At 45.2% G+C, this 18,032-nt stretch overlaps 1 protein-coding gene across 3 annotated transcripts in view; it reads left to right on the top strand.

The window, feature by feature from the left end:
* Positions 1-18,032, top strand: part of PRSS12 (serine protease 12) — a 72,084-nt gene that overhangs the window by 43,334 nt on the left and 10,718 nt on the right. For 2 of the 3 annotated variants that reach the window (XM_054030502.1, XM_054030500.1), the window contains 3 exons: positions 170-375; positions 1,795-1,873; positions 6,435-6,557. In XM_054030502.1, coding sequence (XP_053886477.1) covers positions 170-375; positions 1,795-1,873; positions 6,435-6,557 — 408 coding nt within the window. The remainder of the gene's footprint in view (positions 1-169; positions 376-1,794; positions 1,874-6,434; positions 6,558-18,032) is intronic. The other variant, XM_054030501.1, reaches the window with a different exon arrangement.

The following is an 18,032-nucleotide window of genomic DNA, read 5'->3' as shown; positions in this document are numbered from 1 at the left end:
GTAAGTGACTTGTCCAAAGTTCTGCAGTGAAGTAGTAACAAAACTTGGAATAAAACCTCAGTCTCCATCCTTAGTACCCTACTCACATCCTCTTCTATATATTTCAGTTTAGGCAAATGTAGGACAATGCTTAAAACATTTTAATTAAACAATGGTGTTCTGCTTGCAGAGGCTCAGCTAGAGCAAGGACTATGGCATATTTTGGGGAAGGGAAAGGACCAATCCACGTGGATAATGTGAAATGTACAGGAAATGAGAGATCCCTGGCAGACTGCATAAAACAGGATATTGGAACACACAACTGCCGTCACAGTGAAGATGCTGGTGTGATCTGCGACTACCTTGGCAAGAAGGCCTCTGGGAACAGTAATAAAAGTGAAATACCTTTGTGAAGTTTATGGCAATAGATTCAAAACTAGGTATATGATGATGATTGCTAGAAAAAGAAAAGGAAGGAAGTGAAAAATCTGATCTCACAGGAGAAAAATGTACATATTTATAAACAAAAATCTATACCTTAAAATCTGTGGGTCAGGTGCTTGCTCTTTATGTCATTCTGGCAGTGCAAAGGAACCACAAAGCCAATTGAAATGGCACTGGGGAATCCTCTAGCTTAACCACATGGGGACCGTTGCAGTTAGGTGCAGCCAGGGCTTTAAGTTATGCTAGGTGTTAAACCAGATCCAGGGAGGCATAAAGGTGAGTGAACAACCACCTTTATCCCCTCCCACCACCTGTGCCAAGCATAGATTGGCTGCAGCTGAGGACTGAGCTCTATAGAGAGCCAAATTTTTCTCTCACACCCGTGTAAATTAGGAATTACTTTGTTGTATACAGTGTGACTGTAGCCATGTCAGTCCCAGGGTACTAGAGAGACAAGTGGATGAGGTAATATTGTGTATTGTACCTATTTCTGTTGGTGAGCAAGACAGGCTTTTGAGCTTACAGTTTCTTTAGTCAGTAAGGACAAGATTCTGCAAGGTGCTGAGTATCATCCCCATCCAGTGAGACCTGGAGAGCTCTGTATAAGCACAAAAACTTCTCTCACCAAGAGAAGTTGGTCTAATAAAAAAGATTACCTCACCCACCTTGTCTCTCAAATGACTTTGTAGAAGTCAAAGGAGTGACTCTAGATTTACACTGATGTAACTCAGAGCAGAATATTGGTCTTATAGTTAAATCACTTCAGGTATGATAAATAAGGAAAGATTTCCAGCTCTTTGTGTGTATTATTCATATTATAACCTTATATTTATGAAAAGATTCTTTTTTAGTGGATCACATGTAGAAGGGTAACTCGTTCTTACACTGTGAACTGAAAAAGACTGCAGATAATGGTTTGAACACCTGTTTAGCTTTCTATTAGGGCATGGGGGATAGTGCTCATTGCCTAGTGATCACAATTCAGAAAATATTCAGACAGAACCTTTAAAAGGTGTGGGTCAAAAATATTTGTGTGGGAGTCCTGTGTATGGAGAGTGAACAATGTGGGAGTCAAAATCCACCATGAAGATACCAGAATGAAATTTTGATGTAGGAGTATGTGATTATTGTTTTTTTAATTGGATTTCACTGACAAACTTTGAGAATAATATAAGGTTTGAACCTACAAGGCAGGTCCTGAGCACACAACTCCCCCTGAGTTCATTGGATGGTGATGGTACTCAACACAGAATCATGTCCTTACTGACTAAAGAAACAAAATAAAATACACTTTTTTTTTTTTTAATCTACCAAACCCTGTATATTGTTCCTGTGTGGGAGTTTAAGGCCTAAACCTTATTTTCTGTTTAGATTCCCTTGCTTCTGTTTGTGGATTGAGGTTACTGCATCGTCGACAGAAACGGATAATTGGTGGGAAAAATTCTTTAAGGTAAATGATATTCAGTACAGTGAAAGTCATTTTCAATGTAAAATTGTGGGATGTGCAGTTGCCATAAGCCCTCAGCCTTGTTTAGCTACTGATTAAATTTTTTGCTTCTCATGAAATAAATGCAGATTAACAATGTGAATTTTGCTATGTTGGGCTTAGTTTGGCACAAAGAACACAATTTTGTTCAACAAGTGTAGTTTTTTCCAGGCCAGTTAGAACTGGATGAATTAATTCAGAGTGAGTGAAGCTTTGTGCAGCCCCATCCAAAGGCTGATGTTCCAGCCTACATCTCTTCCTCTGTCTCCTCATCTTCAGTCTCTGTGGGACATCATGGTGCATCATGACCTTTCTCTGGCTACTTCTACACTACATGCCACTGGCAATACGTGTAGCTGTACATCCACACTGTGGTATGTAGCAAATGAACCTTTCCCCGCTGCCTCCCCTCTGTCAGAGTCTTTCCCGGCTGGCAGAATCTTCCCTGCAATGGGTAAAGAGCTCCAGCAGTGGGGAACAGACGGACTGTTTCTCTGTGGCAGGGAAGAGCTCCAGCAGAGGGAACTGCCGGAGCCTCTCTTTCCTGCCGGAGCCTTTCCCAGTAGCTGCAGTCTTTTCTTGCGGTGGCGAAAGGCTCCAGTAGTGGGGAAGCAGTGTAGACGGGGAAGCACAGTTTGGGCAAGCAGAGAGCTACGGAGGGTATGTACCCAAGTACATACCCACATCCTTTATGTGTGTCTTTCCTCTACTTGCTTAAGCCATGCCTCACCATCTACACTGCTATTCATACCTGTGCTAGCATAGTATGCACAATACATGTTTCCAAAAGAAGGATGCAGTGTAGAGGCAACCTGTAACACACAGTAATTATGCAGACATTCCCATGAAGCCACTCTGCCTACGGTCCTTCCTGTACAGCCCTCATGTGGGGCATAGAGGATGTTTTTTTTATTTCTAGTGTCTTTGTGAGCCATTTGATGTGCATATGCGATATTCAAAATTTGAGTAATTGGTTGGACACACAAATCACATTTCATGTTTCAATATCTTGATCGACTGTGCGGAACTCTTACAGACAGATTTCCAGTGGGCAATCTTAGGATTCTGAATTCAGAATTTGCTTTATGTGAATACTTTGTAATATGCACTTAAATTTTGTTGTTTGAGTTAACATTCCTGCTGGTGAATTTGTTCACTAGAATATTCCTAGAAAGCACACAGAAAGGGAGCAGGAACACATTCAAAGCAAATCTGAGGACCAGATCAAAAAATAACTCGGTGGCCAGATATTGCATTTCACTTTTGGGTACATTGGAATTTTATTCTTTAATCAGCTTAAATTACTTTCCTTAGAAAAACAGCCATTTCAGTTTCTCCTGAGAAGCAAATCCAGAACAATAGCTGTGAACCATATCGATGGATCTGTGGGTCTGCTATGCATTTAAAAGAACTGTAAAAGGCTAAATAGCATGAAAGGAGGTTGGGTATTATTAACGCATTAAAAACATCATTTTTCTAAAGTAAAATATATTTTGTTGATGATGATATAGCTGTGAAATAAGACTTTTCATTAACTGGTAGTTGGTTCGTGGCCATATTGGTATATAACATGCTCCCCTATGTTCACCCACCCACACTTGTATAACTGCAAGTACAGATAGACTTGTTTTCTTAATATTTGTGAATTATGACAACCACAAAGACTATTCATAATATCTTATGGATACAGGAATAAGGAACAAGGTATAAGGAATGTGATGGTGAATGATACAAAGAATATTATAAAGCCTTCATTTAAAAATATGGTTTGTCCTATTTAGAATACCGTGCACAGTATTGGTCACCCCAACTCCAAAAGGCTATTGCAGATCAGGAGAGGGTTTCAGAGAAGAGTGACAAAAATGATCCAGGGAAAAACTGACATATGCAGAGAGATTGAAAAGACTGGTATTGTTTACCTTAGAAAGGAGACAAAGAAGAGGGGATAAACATAAAAAATAATGAATAGTATAGAGAAAGGAGATCAGGAACTTCTGTTCTCCCAGTATTATACCACAAGAACAAGGGGACAGAGTATGAAATTTAAAAGGTGGGAAATTCAAAACCAATAAAAGGGAAATACTTTTTCACACAATGCGTTATTAGACTGTGGTACTTGGTGCCACAGGAAATCATTGAGGCAAAATATTTAACCAGATTCAAAAAGGGATTGGATATTATATGGATGTCAAGAATATCCAGAATTATCATAATTAAGGCTGCGAGTCTTTCACAGAGGTCACAGAAGCCACGGATTCTGTGACTTTCCAGGACTTCGGTGACTGCTGCAGCAGCTGGTGCGGCTGACCCGGAGGCCCCAGGCAACTGGTCCTGGGCGCTGCCCCGGAGCAGCGGTCCGGAAGCAGCAGCGACACCCCAGGCTGCCCCTGTCTGGAGGAGCAGCGGTGGTGGTGGGGCCATGGGCCACCCCTGGTCTGAAGCAGCGGCAGTGGTGGTGGGGCCACGGGTCGTCCCCTGGCCCAGAAGAGCAGCAGCAGTGGTGGGGCCCCAGGCTGCCCCCCGGCCTGGAGGTGGAGCCCAAGGCCACCCCCAGGAGTGGCCGTGGGGGGGGGGCCCAGGCCATCCTCCAGCCCAGAGTGGCGGCAGCAGGGCCCCCGGCCGCTCCCGCCTCTGGAGCGGCAGCAGGGCCCTGGGCTGTCCCCCACACACAGGAGCAGCAGCGTCCCCCCCTCAGCAGGTAAGATTTAGTTAGGAGTATTTTTAGTAAAAGTCCTGGATAGGACTTTTTGGTTGTTGCCCGTGACCTGTCCATGACTTTTACTAAAAATACCCGTAACTAACTCGTAGCCTTAATCATAACTAATAAAATTTTTGAAAGGGATATCAAACCTCATGCTTCAGGTCTTAAAGTCAATTTTTAACTATTAGAGACCAGGATGAGACCTATGTGAAGGGCAGATTACCCTACTTTCCTCTGAAGCATCTGGTACTTGCTAGTGTCAGGCACTGGACTAGATGAAACACTGCTCTGGTCCTGTTTGTCAATTCCTGTGTTCTAGTATTCCTATTCAAATGGATATTTGTTAAAATTAAACTAGCTGCTACTTATATTCTGGCTGCTGTTCTCTCTCTTCCCTTCTTGCTAGTTCTATCTGTCTATAGGAAGATGTAAGAACTGAATCTTAGAATCATAGAATATCAGGGTTGGAAGGGACCTCAGGAGGTCATCTAGTCCAACCCCCTGCTCAAAGCAGGACCAATTCCCAACCAAATCATCCCAGCCAGGGCTTTGTCAAGCCTGACCTTAAAAACCTCTAAGGAATGAGATTCCACCACCTCCCTAGGTAACCCATTGCAGTGCCTCACCACCCTCCTAGTGAAAAAGTTTTTTCTAATATCCAACCTAAACCGCCCTCACTGCAACTTGAGACAATTACTCTTTGTTCTGTCATCTGCTACCACTGAGAACAGTCTAGATCCATCCTCTGTGGAACCCCCTTTCAGGTAGTTGAAAGAAGCTATCAAATCGCCCCTCATTCTTCTCTTCTGCAGACTAAACAATCCCAGTTCCCTCAGCCTCTCCTCATAAGTCATGTGCTCCAGCACCCTAATCATTTTTGTTGCCCTCCGCTGGACTCTTTCCAATTTTTCCACATCCTTCTTGTAGTGTGGGGCCCAAAACTGGACACAGTACTCCAGATGAGGCCTCACCAATGTCGAATAGAGGGGAATGATCACGTCCCTCGATCTGCTGGCAATGCCCCTACTTATACAGCCCAAAATGCCGTTAGCCTTCTTGGCAACAAGGGCACACTGTTGACTCATATCCAGCTTCTCGTCCACTGTAACCCCTAGGTCCTTTTCTTGTAATCCCACTATCAATTCCATCTTTATAGGTTTGGGAATATGTATTCTTGATCTGCTAAATTGTTTGGATTTATCTTGAATAGATGATCACATGTGGAGAGATGAGATGGAGCTAATCTGTGTATTTCTTGTTGTTTCTGCTTTTCCCTTAATCCCGTTGATGTTGAAGATTTGTTTACATCCAGTCAAGGGCAGATGGGGCAGTTAGCATTAATGGGAACAGAAAAGCAGATTGGGAGTTTTTCATGGAAATCTCCCCATCCGCCACACCCAGATTTTTGGCATGGTAGCCTTCTCCTCACAGTTGCATATTTTTATATGGTAACTATTAGAACTGCTATACCTCTTCTCTCACTTGGATAATATTTGGTGGGGGACACAGATTATATGTTTTTGGCACAAAGGATGTATTCTGAGAAGGGATGATTAAACTGATTCATAGTGGGATGAAGTGCTGAGAGCGTTCGATGTCCAAGCAGTCTGTAAATTAACCTTGAGGGTTGTTGAATGGAATTCTGAATGCTATACTAACATGATTAAATGGACTCCCAATTGTTACTCAGTAAATAATATGTCTTAAGTTATTTAAACCAACGTAGCAATAGTGGCTGTACACTCAAGACAGCTTGCCAGTTACCTTTACTCTTCCATTTTGCTTAGTATACTAAAAAACACAACTTATTTATTCTCTCTTTAGGGGCGGTTGGCCCTGGCAGGTTGCCCTCCGACTGAAATCATCTCATGGTGATGGAAGACTCTTATGTGGCGCCACACTCGTCAGCAGCTGCTGGGTGCTCACTGCAGCACACTGTTTTAAGAGGTAGTACTGCATGATTAACAATGGGATACATTTCCAGTACCACTGCATTGCTACCTTTGTGAGGCCAGTGGGAAAGATACAGAGGCAAAACCCCACTCTTGCCACCAGTATACTGAAAATTGTTCCCAAAGAGACTAAGACGTCTCTTTAAAAAAAAAAAAAGTTGTGTATTAACTCATATGTTAAAACTATTCTTACTCCCACATTCTAGCATTACACAGATTGCATTCATCACTCAACAAATTTATGTTCAGAATTTCACCATTTCCAGAGAAAACCTTTATAGAGAAAGCTTCAGATTTCCTTAGCATAATCACCTAAGGGACCTGGCCCGTCAGAAGATCACAGTGTACAGGTATCTGTTAACTTTTCAAGTTGAGGTGAGAACAACCAAGCAAACAAGTACATAGATCCTGTGTTGTATTTTGATGTTCTGTTTGGTAAGGCACAATCAGCTATGAAACTTAAGTGACAGTTTTCCTGTAATATTTTACAGATTAGTTGAGTTGACCTGTAAGACCCTCTCTTTGATCAAAACATTCTTCTTATTTTGTTGAATCTAAAGGAAAAGTAAATTTGCACCTTGCCCTTGTCTGATTAGAAAACTAATTAGTTTTTCTTATTCCTTCAGCCAGGCTGACAACAACTGCCTTACTCTGTGGTTTCTTAGTGTACATGAATCAAGTATTTTGTAGCCATCTTAAGGATTCCCCCAGCACACTCAGGGAAGCTTTAAAACATCTTCAGCCAAATACAGGAGTGAGTCTAAGGGTATGTCTACACTACGAAATTAGTTCGAATTTATAGAAGCCGGTTTTATTGAAATCGGTTGTATACAGCCGATTGTGCGTGTCCACACAATAAAATGCTCTAGGTGCTCTAGTCGGCGGACCGCGTCCACAGTACGAGGCTAGCGTCGACTTCCGGAGCATTGCACTATGGGTAGCTATCCCACAGCTATCCCACAGTTCCCGCAGTCTCTGCCGCCCCTTGGAATTCTGGGTTGAGATCCCAATGCCCGGATGATGCAAAACAGTGTCGCGGGCGGTTCTGGGTACATGTCGTCAGGCCCCTCCCTCCCCCGTCACAGCAACGGCAGACAATAGATTCGCGCCTTTTTACCTGGGTTACCTGTGCAGACAACATGGAGCCCGCTCAGCACAGCTGAGCTCACCGTCACCATATGTCCTCTGGGTGCCGGCAGACGTGGGACTGCATTGCTACACAGCAGCAGCTGCTAACTGCCTTTTGGCGGTAGACGGTGCAGTAGACTGGTAGCCTTCGGCGATCTGGGTGCTGGCAGCCGTGGGGCTTGCCTTTTGGCAGTAAATGGTGTATTATGACTGTTAGCCGGCCTATTACAAGTCGGGTCATCGCACGTTAGCAGAGTCTTCCCTGAGCAGCAGCTCGTGCAATAGGCCTGAAGACCATCGTCATACACCGCCCCGTATTTGCTGCCAAGCACCCAGAAAGATGCCGAGGGCTATCAGTCACGCTGCACCGTCGTCTTAAGATGTAAAAAAATAGATTTTCTCTGTATTCATTTGCTTCCCCCTCCCTCCGTCAAATCAACGGCCTGCTAAACCCAGGGTTTTCAGTTTAATCTTTGGGGGGAACCAGTCTGTGACAGTTGTTTGTGTCTCTCCCTGATGCACAGCCACCGTTGTTTATTTTAATTCCCTGTGCCTGTACGCCATGTCGTCACTCGGCCCCCCTCCCTCCTTCCCCTAGGCCGTCAGATACTACGTTTGCGCCACAGCTCGAGCCGAGAAGCGGTTCGTGCCTTTTCTTTGAATTCTGGGTTGAGATCCCAATGCCCGGATGATGCAAAACAGTGTCGCGGGCGGTTCTGGGTACATGTCGTCAGGCCCCTCCCCCCTCGTCACAGCAACGGCAGACAATAGATTCGCGCCTTTTTACCTGGGTTACCTGTGCAGACAACATACCACGGCAAGCATGGAGCCCGCTCAGCTCAGCTGAGCTCACCGTCACCATATGTCCTCTGGGTGCCGGCAGACGTGGGACTGCATTGCTACACAGCAGCAGCTGCTAACTGCCTTTTGGCGGTAGACGGTGTAGCATGAGTGATAGCCATGGGGCTGGCAGCCGTAGGGCTGCATTGCACCAGCCCCTTGCAGGCGATGGTATATTATGACTGGTACCCGTCATCGTCATACTGGTATGGCTGTCAATCATGGCCACCTGGGCAGACATGCTACTGTTTTGATGATGATGGTTACCAGTCGTAATATACTATTTTCTGCCAATTGCCCAATATTGTCTGCTAAGCACCCAGAAGAGGCCGAGGGCGATGCTGGGTGCTGGCGGACGTGGGGCTGGCAGACGTGGGGCTGCATTGCTACACAGCAGCAGCCCCTTGCCTTTTGGCAGATGATGGTATATTATGATTGGTACCCATCGTCATCGTACTGGTATGGCTGTCACTCATGCTGCACCGTCGGCTGCCACCTTAAGATGTAAAAAATAGATTTGTTCTGTGTTCATTTGCTTCCCCTTCCTCCGTGAAATCAACGGCCTGCTAAGCCCAGGGTTTCCAGTTTAATCTTTGGGGGGACCATTCTGTGTGACAGTTGTTTGTGTTTCTCCCTGTTCCTGTACCTGTACGCCATGTCGTCACTCGGCCCTCCCTCCCTCCCTCCCTCCCGCCCTCCTTCTCCTGGTCCATCAGATACTACTTTCGCGCCTTTTTTCTGACCAGGCGCCATAGCTAGCACTGGGATCATGGAGCCCGCTCAGATCACCGCGGCAATTATGAGCACTATGAACACCACGCGCATTGTCCTGGAGTATATGCAGAGCCAGAACATGCCAAGGCGAAACCCGGACCAGGCGAGGAGGCGATTGCAGCGCGGCGACAAGAGTGATGAGGAAATTGACATGGACATAGACCTCTCACAAGGCACAGGCCCCAGCAATGTGGAAATCATGGTGTCACTGGGGCAGGTTGATACCGTGGAACGCCGATTCTGGGCCCGGGAAACAAGCACAGACTGGTGGGATCGCATCGTGCTGCAGGTATGGGACGATTCCCAGTGGCTGTGAAACTTTCGCATGCGTAAGGCCACTTTCATGGAACTTTGTGACTTGCTTTCCCCTGCCCTGAAACGCCAGGATACCAAGATGAGAGCAGCCCTCACAGTTGAGAAGCGAGTGGCGATAGCCCTGTGGAAGCTTGCAACGCCAGACAGCTACCGGTCAGTCGGGAATCAATTTGGAGTGGGCAAATCTACGGTGGGGGCTGCTGTGATCCAATTTGCCAGGGCAATGAAAGACCTGGTGATAGCAAGGGTAGTGACTCTGGGCAACGTGCAGTCAATAGTGGATGGTTTTGCTGAAATGGGATTCCCAAACTGTGGCGGGGCCATAGACGGAACCCATATCCCTATCTTGTCACCGGAGCACCAAGCCACCGACTACGTAAACCGCAAGGGGTACTTTTCAATGCTGCTGCAAGCCCTGGTGGATCACAAGGGACGTTTCACCAACATCAACGTGGGATGGCCGGGAAAGGTACATGATGCTCGCGTCTTCAGGAACTCTGCTCTGTTTCGAAAGCTGGAGGAAGGGACTTTCTTCCCGGACCAGAAAGTGACCATTGGGGATATTGAAATGCCTATCATGATCCTTGGGGACCCAGCCTACCCCTTAATGCCATGGCTCATGAAGCCGTACACAGGCAGCCTGGACAGGAGTCAGGACCTGTTCAACTACAGGCTGAGCAAGTGCCGAATGGTGGTGGAATGTGCATTTGGACGTTTAAAAGCGCGCTGGCGCAGCTTATGACTCGCTCAGACCTCAGCGAAAAGAATATCCCCATTGTTATTGCTGCTTGCTGTGCGCTCCACAATATCTGTGAGAGTAAGGGGGAGACCTTTATGGCGGGGTGGGAGGTTGAGGCAACTCGCCTGGCCGCTGATTACGCGCAGCCAGACACCAGGGCGGTTAGAGGAGCACAGCAGGGCGCGGTGCGCATCAGAGAAGCTTTGAAAACGAGTTTTGTGACTGGCCAGGCTACTGTGTGAAACTTCTGTTTGTTTCTCCTTGATGAACCCTCCAACCCCCCCCCCCCGACCCGGTTCACTCTACTTCCCTGTAAACCAACCACCCCACCCCACCCTCCCCTCCCCTCCCGCTTGCAGAGGCAATAAAGTCATTGTTTTTTCACATTCATGCATTCTTTATTAGTTCCTTACAGAGGTAGGGGGATAATTGCCAAGGTAGCCTGGGATGGGTGGGGGAGGAGGGATGGAAAAGGACACACTGCATTTTAAAACTTTAACTCTTATTGAAGGCCAGCCTTCTGATGCTTGGGCGATCATCTGGGGTGGAGTGACTGGGTGGACGGAGGCCCCCCCACCGTGTTCTTGGGCGTCTTGGTGAGGAGGCTATGGAACTTGGGGAGGAGGGCTGTTGGTTACACAGGGGCTGTAGCGGCGGTCTCTGCTCCTGCTGTCTTTCCTGCAACTCAACCATACGCTCGAGCATATCACTTTGATGCTCCAGCAGACGGAGCATTGCCTCTTGCCGTCTGTCTGCAAGCTGACGCCACCTATCGTCTTCAGCCCGCCACTTGCTCTGTTCTTCCCGCGATTCAGCCCGCCACCTCTCCTCTCGTTCATATTGGGCTTTTCTCATCTCCGACATTGACTGCCTCCACGCATTCTGCTGTGCTCTATCAGCCTGGGCGGACATCTGCAGCTCCGTGAACATCTCGTCCCTCGTCTTACGTTTTCTCTTTCTAATGTTCACGAGCCTCTGCGAAGGAGAAACATTTGCAGCTGGTGGAGGAGAAGGGAGAGGTGGTTAAAAAAGACACATTTTAGGGAACAATGGGTACACTCTTTCATTACAAGGTCGCATATTTCGGCTTGCAGGCAGCCATGGTAGGCCACAGTGTTTTGGCTTTTTTAACCTTCTTAACATGCGGGAAAGGTTGCAAACAGCAGCGCATTTCCCATATCAAGGATGAATTGGGTTGTCCATTTAAAATGGGGTTTCAATGTAAAAGGAGGGGGCTGCGGTTTCCCGGTTAACATGCGGCACAAACACAAGTAAACCACCCCCCCACACACACACACACGATTCTCTGGGATGATCACTTCACCCCTCCCCCCCACCGCGTGGTTAACAGCGGGGAACATTTCTGGTCAGAAGAGCAGGAACGGGCGCCTCTGAATGTCCCCCTTAATAAAATCACCCCATTTCAACCAGGAGAGCTTTCTGGAGATGTCCCTGGAGGATTTCCGCTCCATCCCCATACACGTTAACAGACTTGCTTGCTTTTTTTTTGTAATGTTTACAAATATTTACAAAGTTACACTCACCAGAGGTCTCCTGTGTGCCCTGAGGGTCTTGGGTGAGTTCGGGGGTTACTGGTTCCAGGTCCAGGGTCACAAACATATCCTGGCTGTTGGGGAAACCGGTTTCTCCGCTTCCTTGCTGCTGTGAGCTACCTACAGTACCTCCATCGTCATCTTCCTCGTTCCCCGAACCGTCTTCCCTGTGTGTTTCTCCAGTGAGAGAGTCATAGCACACGGTTGGGGTAGTGGTGGCTGCACCGCCTAGGATCGCATGCAGCTCCGCGTAGTAGCGGCAAGTTTGCGGCTCTGCCCCGGACCTTCCGTTTGCTTCTCTGGCTTTGTGGTAGGCTTGCCGTAGCTCCTTAATTTTCACGCGGCACTGCTGTGTGTCCCTGTTATGGCCTCGGTCCTTCATGGCCTTGGAGATCTTTTCTAATACTTTTCCATTTCTTTTACTGCTACGGAGTTCAGATATCACTGCTTCATCTCCCCATATGGCGAGCAGATCTCGTACCTCCCGTTTGGTCCATGCTGGAGCTCTTTTGCGATCCTGGGAGGACTCCATGACAGTTACCTGTGCTGATGAGCTCTGCGTGGTCACCTGTGCTCTCCACGCTGGGCAAACAGGAAATGAAATTCAAACCTTCGCGGGTCTTTTCCTGTCTACCTGGTCAGTGCATCTGAGTTGAGAGCGCTGTCCAGAGCGGTCACAATGAAGCACTGTGGGATAGCTCCCGGAGGCCAATAACATCGAATTCCGTCCACACTACCCCAATTCCGACCCGCAAAGGCCGGTTTTATCGCTAATCCCCTCGTCGGAGGTGGTGTAAAGAAACCGGTTTAAAGGGCCCTTTAAGTCGAAAGAAAGGGCCTCGTTGTGTGGACATGTCCAGGCTTAATTCGGTTTAACGCTGCTAAAGTCGACCTAAACCCGTAGTGTAGACCAGGCCTAAGAGGCTCTAAGCTGCTGTAACTTGCACCTTCTTCCGGTCATTCAGCCTACTGTACAGTAAGTTACACCACCTTCAGCTCCCTTCCACCCACTTACCACTTGATGTGTAACTAAAGCTCCCTTACAAATCATCTCTGAATTGGCCTGTTCTATTTCCCCACCTCCATTAAACTGTCATCTAACTTTTCTATATTTATTCTCCCATTTTTGCTTTTTGTATACATTTTTTCTTTTTTATGATCTTCCTGCTCAGTTTCTTTTGTGACAGCCCAATCCAGTATTTGTAACATCACAGTTCACTGCCACTGAAGTTACTGCAATGTCACAAGTACTGATTTAAATAGCAAGGAAGTGGATATAATAAACAGCTGTGGAGAAAGCTTCATTTTGAGATCAACATGTTTCAGCAATGACTGGGAAAGAAATATAGAATAACTTCAAAATAATTATAAGGAAGTTGGCTAAAATTTGCCTAAGTGTGCTGGGAGCAATTTAACTTCAACCTTTGGCCCCTTCTCTTTCCTCACTTCCCACTAGAAAAGAGGCAGGAGATTGCTTTCATTAAAATGAATGGAAATTGGTACCTTTTTTTAGAGGCAGCTGCTCAACATCTTTTCATTTTCATGTTTCCAACAGTCATGTGGGACTCTTCCTGGTAACTGTTCAAGCCTTAATGGCCAGACTTCGTTCATTAAATCACAGACTCTTTCCACTGAGATTCAAGCTGTTTTTGTTGTAGAAAATGAAAGTGCAAAGTCTTGGGTTTCTGTCATTAAAACGACTATAAGCTGGCCTCTTCATGCCTGTTCATGAGTCCCACGGTAATAACTAAGGATGAAGGTTAGCAGAGCATTTTAGAAAGACTTTTGATGGAACATTTTATTTAAGGCTTGAAAACAAAGCACTCTCTCTCCTCTCCTGTTATTGAAATCTTGTCTAATAGTAACTTGTATATTTCACATTTTGGACATATGGGGGCAGATTCTTCATCCCATCAGCACTCCCCTAAGGCACAGCAGAGACGGGGGAAGACAGGAGCAAGCCAATTGTGGCTCCCTGATCCTCAGCCACTGGCCAGGAAGCAGCTCTAGCTTACATCTGTGGAAAACTAGGTGATGCTCTGCCCCCTCCTTTAACTTTCCAGTTTGCACACGTCTTGTCCCTGGAATGCCCAAGGCACACTATCCCGTTCACATTTTGCTGGGGTTAGGGGGCGCAAAAAGTGGCAGATGATCTTTCTGCCAGCAGAGAGTTCCTGTGCCCAGGACAAATTCTCCAATGACTATCTTTGGCTTAAGATAAAAAAATCTAGCTTCATGATGTCCCCCCCAGTCTCTTTATAGAAAAATAGGTATTTTCCCTATTATATCCTTCTGTTCACATGTGGCAACTGAATTGGAGCATCTCATCTTGGGTTGAATCTGAGCAGACACCTTCATCATGAACTGCTCATTAATATGCAGCTGAGCAACTATGCACCTAAACCTACATACAAACCTTCTGTGAGGACTGAAACAACTCTATGGCCCAAATTAATCTCTGGTATAATTTCATTGATTTGAATGGTTGCACTGGGTATTGATTTTGCCTTCTGTGTCTGAAATTTCCATTTATACAGTGCTTACTCTCGCTAAAGCCTATCTGGGAAAGCAAGAACGCAGAGGCTTACAGTGAGAATGATAGAATGAAGGCACATGTAGTAGTTATCAATCGATTTAGTGTGGACAATGTATTAGCCTCATATTGAGTGGCCAGGTAAGGAAGAATTTTTAAACCAGTAGTGCTGTTTTAGAACTATCTTTTTGAAGTCTCATTGTGACAAACACCCCTTCTCCTAGGACAGCTTTTGCAGCTAGCACACTGACTTGGAGGTTGCAGAAGTGTAATTAAGATTGCACTGGTGTGATTTGGGCCAGGATATCCCACATTCTTAGTATATTTCATGTAGAAAGGACAGAAACTAACCATATCAATCAAAACAAAACATTTTAATTGGGATGATTAAATATTTCTTTTACTGTAGCATGCAGAGGCCTCAGTCAGGAAATGTCTTATTATGTTGGGTGCTGAACAAAAAGCATAAAGACAATCCCTGCATGAGGAGTTTACAATCTAAATAAAGACAAGACATAACAGGTGAGTGGGAGAGGGAAGTTAAGAGTAATAGTAACACGGTATGTAGACTAACTATGTGTAGAATTTGCAGGTTCCCTTTTCCTTGAATCAATATGAGATAGCTAATAACTCTTAACTTTTTAACAACTCTATCTTTAACCATTGATTAATTAAAAAGTATTTTATAAATAACTTCCAACTGCATTTTACACATCTTATCCAGAATTATTACTAAACAGATCTCCAAGGCAGCAATTTATCTTAGGCATTGAGATAAACACATTAAGGAACCCATATTAAGTGCACAGATAGGGAGTAAAGTGTGCAGTTGTTGGAAAGAAAGAATTATTTCAAAAGTTCCGCTGAAGCACCTAGTGCAATGGAAGGTACTTTGTCTTCTGCTCGCACACTTTTGAGGAACTATACCCCTAATTTTGTCTTCTAGAGCTGGGACTACATTTGCATCTTGGTTAAGAGCTCTCTGCAAGTCCCCTTCACACATAGGACTTTCAGGATTGGATTCTTAGTATCACCAAATAAATCAACTCTGTGCTGTCATACTGCACTGATTATATATAGACACTGACATAAGGAGGGATATAATAGAGGTCTATAAAATCATGAGTGGTGTGGAGGAAGTGAATAAGGAAGTGTTATTTACTTCTTCACATAACACAAGAACCAGTGGTCACCCAATTAAATCAACAGGCAGCAGGTTTAAAACAAACACGCAATGCACAGTCAACCTGTGGAACTCATTGCCAGGAGATGTTGTGAAGGCCAAAACTATAACTGGGTTCAAAAAAGAACTAGATAAGTTCATGGAGGATAGGTCCATCAATGACTATTAGCCAAGAGGGTGAGGGATGCAACTCCATGATCTGGGTGGCCCTAGTCTCTGACTGCCAGAAGATGGGAGTGGACAATGGGATGGATCACTTGATGATTGCCTGTTCTGTTCAGTCCTCTGAACATATGGCTACTTGGCATTGGCTACTGTTGGAATACAGGATACTGGGCTAGATGGACCATTGGTCTGACCCAGCATGGTTGTTCTTGTGGCACGCTCTCCAGAGTACCTATCACCGAATGCACTTAACTGTAGTTGTGCACTGACTTAATTGTGCCTCAAAGTTGTTACTGAATACATTATGAATACTTGTATGCTTATTGCATATTTTACTGAGCAAATGCAAGCAGGTTTTGGGGCCAAACCCTCAGTCCCTGATTCATAAAGCCTCAGTCTTTATAGTAAAAGGGGGATAATAAAGCTGCCTTAAAAGGGCATAAGGGAAATCCCTGCCTGATGTAGTCAGAATAGCCACACCTATATCACTCACTATTTCCCTCCTACAGCAGAGTGGACATGTTGGAGAATGCTAGGGGACAGGAGAGTGTATGGCCAGAATAGCCTGTGCTCTGGCAATCCCTGTTCAGCATAGCTGCCTCTTGGGGGCTGTTAAACGCAGTTAGAATAGTCCTGTGGCTGCTCTCAATTCGTGCCAGGGGCCAAACAGGATTGTGTGAGTGCCAGGTGATTTTAAGCCACCTTTGCCCCTCTCTCTGGGTTCTGTGCTAAGTGCAGTTTAGCCAAGCCTGGGAATCTGGGCCTTTTTGGGCAATATGCACAAATCTATCCCTAAATTTCTTTGTGCTGAATTATTTAATGCAAGTAGTCGAGTGTTTATCTGTTTAAATGTAGTGTCACTTATACCGTAGAAAGTCCCCACCTCTCTGCAATGTACTACAAAGGAGAGATGTCTTTACCTCCTTATAAGATATACTGTTGCTAAACAAGGACCAGACTGTGGCCAGATGCTTCTTGTGCATGTAAGAGGTGGAATATCCAGCTGGTGGGAACAATTACAGCCTCTGGCCTCTTTGTATCTCAGGTGCTCCCTCATGCACCCTCTATGGCACAAACCACTACAGCAGAAGCAGGAGAGTAGGGGAGGAGACAGGACCATATACCACCCCCAATGCTCCCCAGTACACATGTTCACAAGCTGACCAGCACTCAAAGGGAATACATCAAATCCCTTTAAGAGATATAGCAATGGATTCACTCCCTGTGTGCCAGGATGTTCCAACACAGAGCAGTGCTTAACTAGCAGAAACAAATCCAATGCTTTTAATGAAAAGAAATAAGGATCTCCCAAGTGCTTTTTAAACACTGATGAAGTAAATTTCCCCATGTCCCTGAGAAGTTAATATTAATCTTATTTTACAGATGGGGATACTGAGGCACAGAGCAGCTCAATGCCCGGTGTCACACTGAAAGTTAATGGCAAAGTTGAGAATAGAACCAGGTCTTCCTCTACCTATTAGACAACTCTGTTTCTTTTTTGTATTGGCCCTTGTGCAATGTTCAAATTTGGCAAAATGCATAATTACATTCAGAGTCATTGGAAAGAACAAAAGATCATTGTCAACAGATCAAAGTCAATTCTGAGCAGTCTATACAGGACTTGTGTGAATGCCTGTGCACTGGAGTAGGGTAAATCAGTATTCAGACAGCTCATTCAGCCCCGGTCTAGCAGTATGGTAGCTAATTCACACTTCTGTGCATTTGTATGAGAAGATGCCTTTCTCACCCTGTTACATTTTATTGGAAATTACAGTTTGTTATTCAAATCAGCCTTCTTGAATCTCCTGTTTTTCACCATATTGCTAAAACTTAACAACATCCATAACACAAGAAGCAAGCAGTGCTCAAACTAAGGAGAATGCAGTTCCTCTTGTTATGTGAGGAAGACGACCTTCAATAGGCAGGGGAAAGAGGACAAAGAGATAAGCAAGTTTCTCTAGCTAAATGTGTACCAGTCGAGCCCCAACTGTCAGTATAGAGTCCAGTATCAGAGATCATAAACCACTTTCCTTCTTGCCGTAGTACTGGTTTAGCAATCAGAAGAAACTTATTTTTAAAAATATTTTTTAAAATGAGGTTCTTATTGTTAAAACTGTACTGAAGGAAGAAAGAAAGCAGTTTGATGTCGGACATTAGGTCTTACAGTTGGTATCAGATATTTAGCACTATTCTGACCTCCAGCAGATTTCAAAATGTTGAATTCAGTGACAAACATTAGG

This window comes from Malaclemys terrapin, chromosome 5 (assembly GCF_027887155.1).
Source record: "Malaclemys terrapin pileata isolate rMalTer1 chromosome 5, rMalTer1.hap1, whole genome shotgun sequence".
Lineage (NCBI taxonomy): Eukaryota > Metazoa > Chordata > Testudines > Emydidae > Malaclemys > Malaclemys terrapin.
Note: the sequence above shows the minus strand (reverse complement) of the source record. Positions and strands in the feature narration are given on the sequence as shown.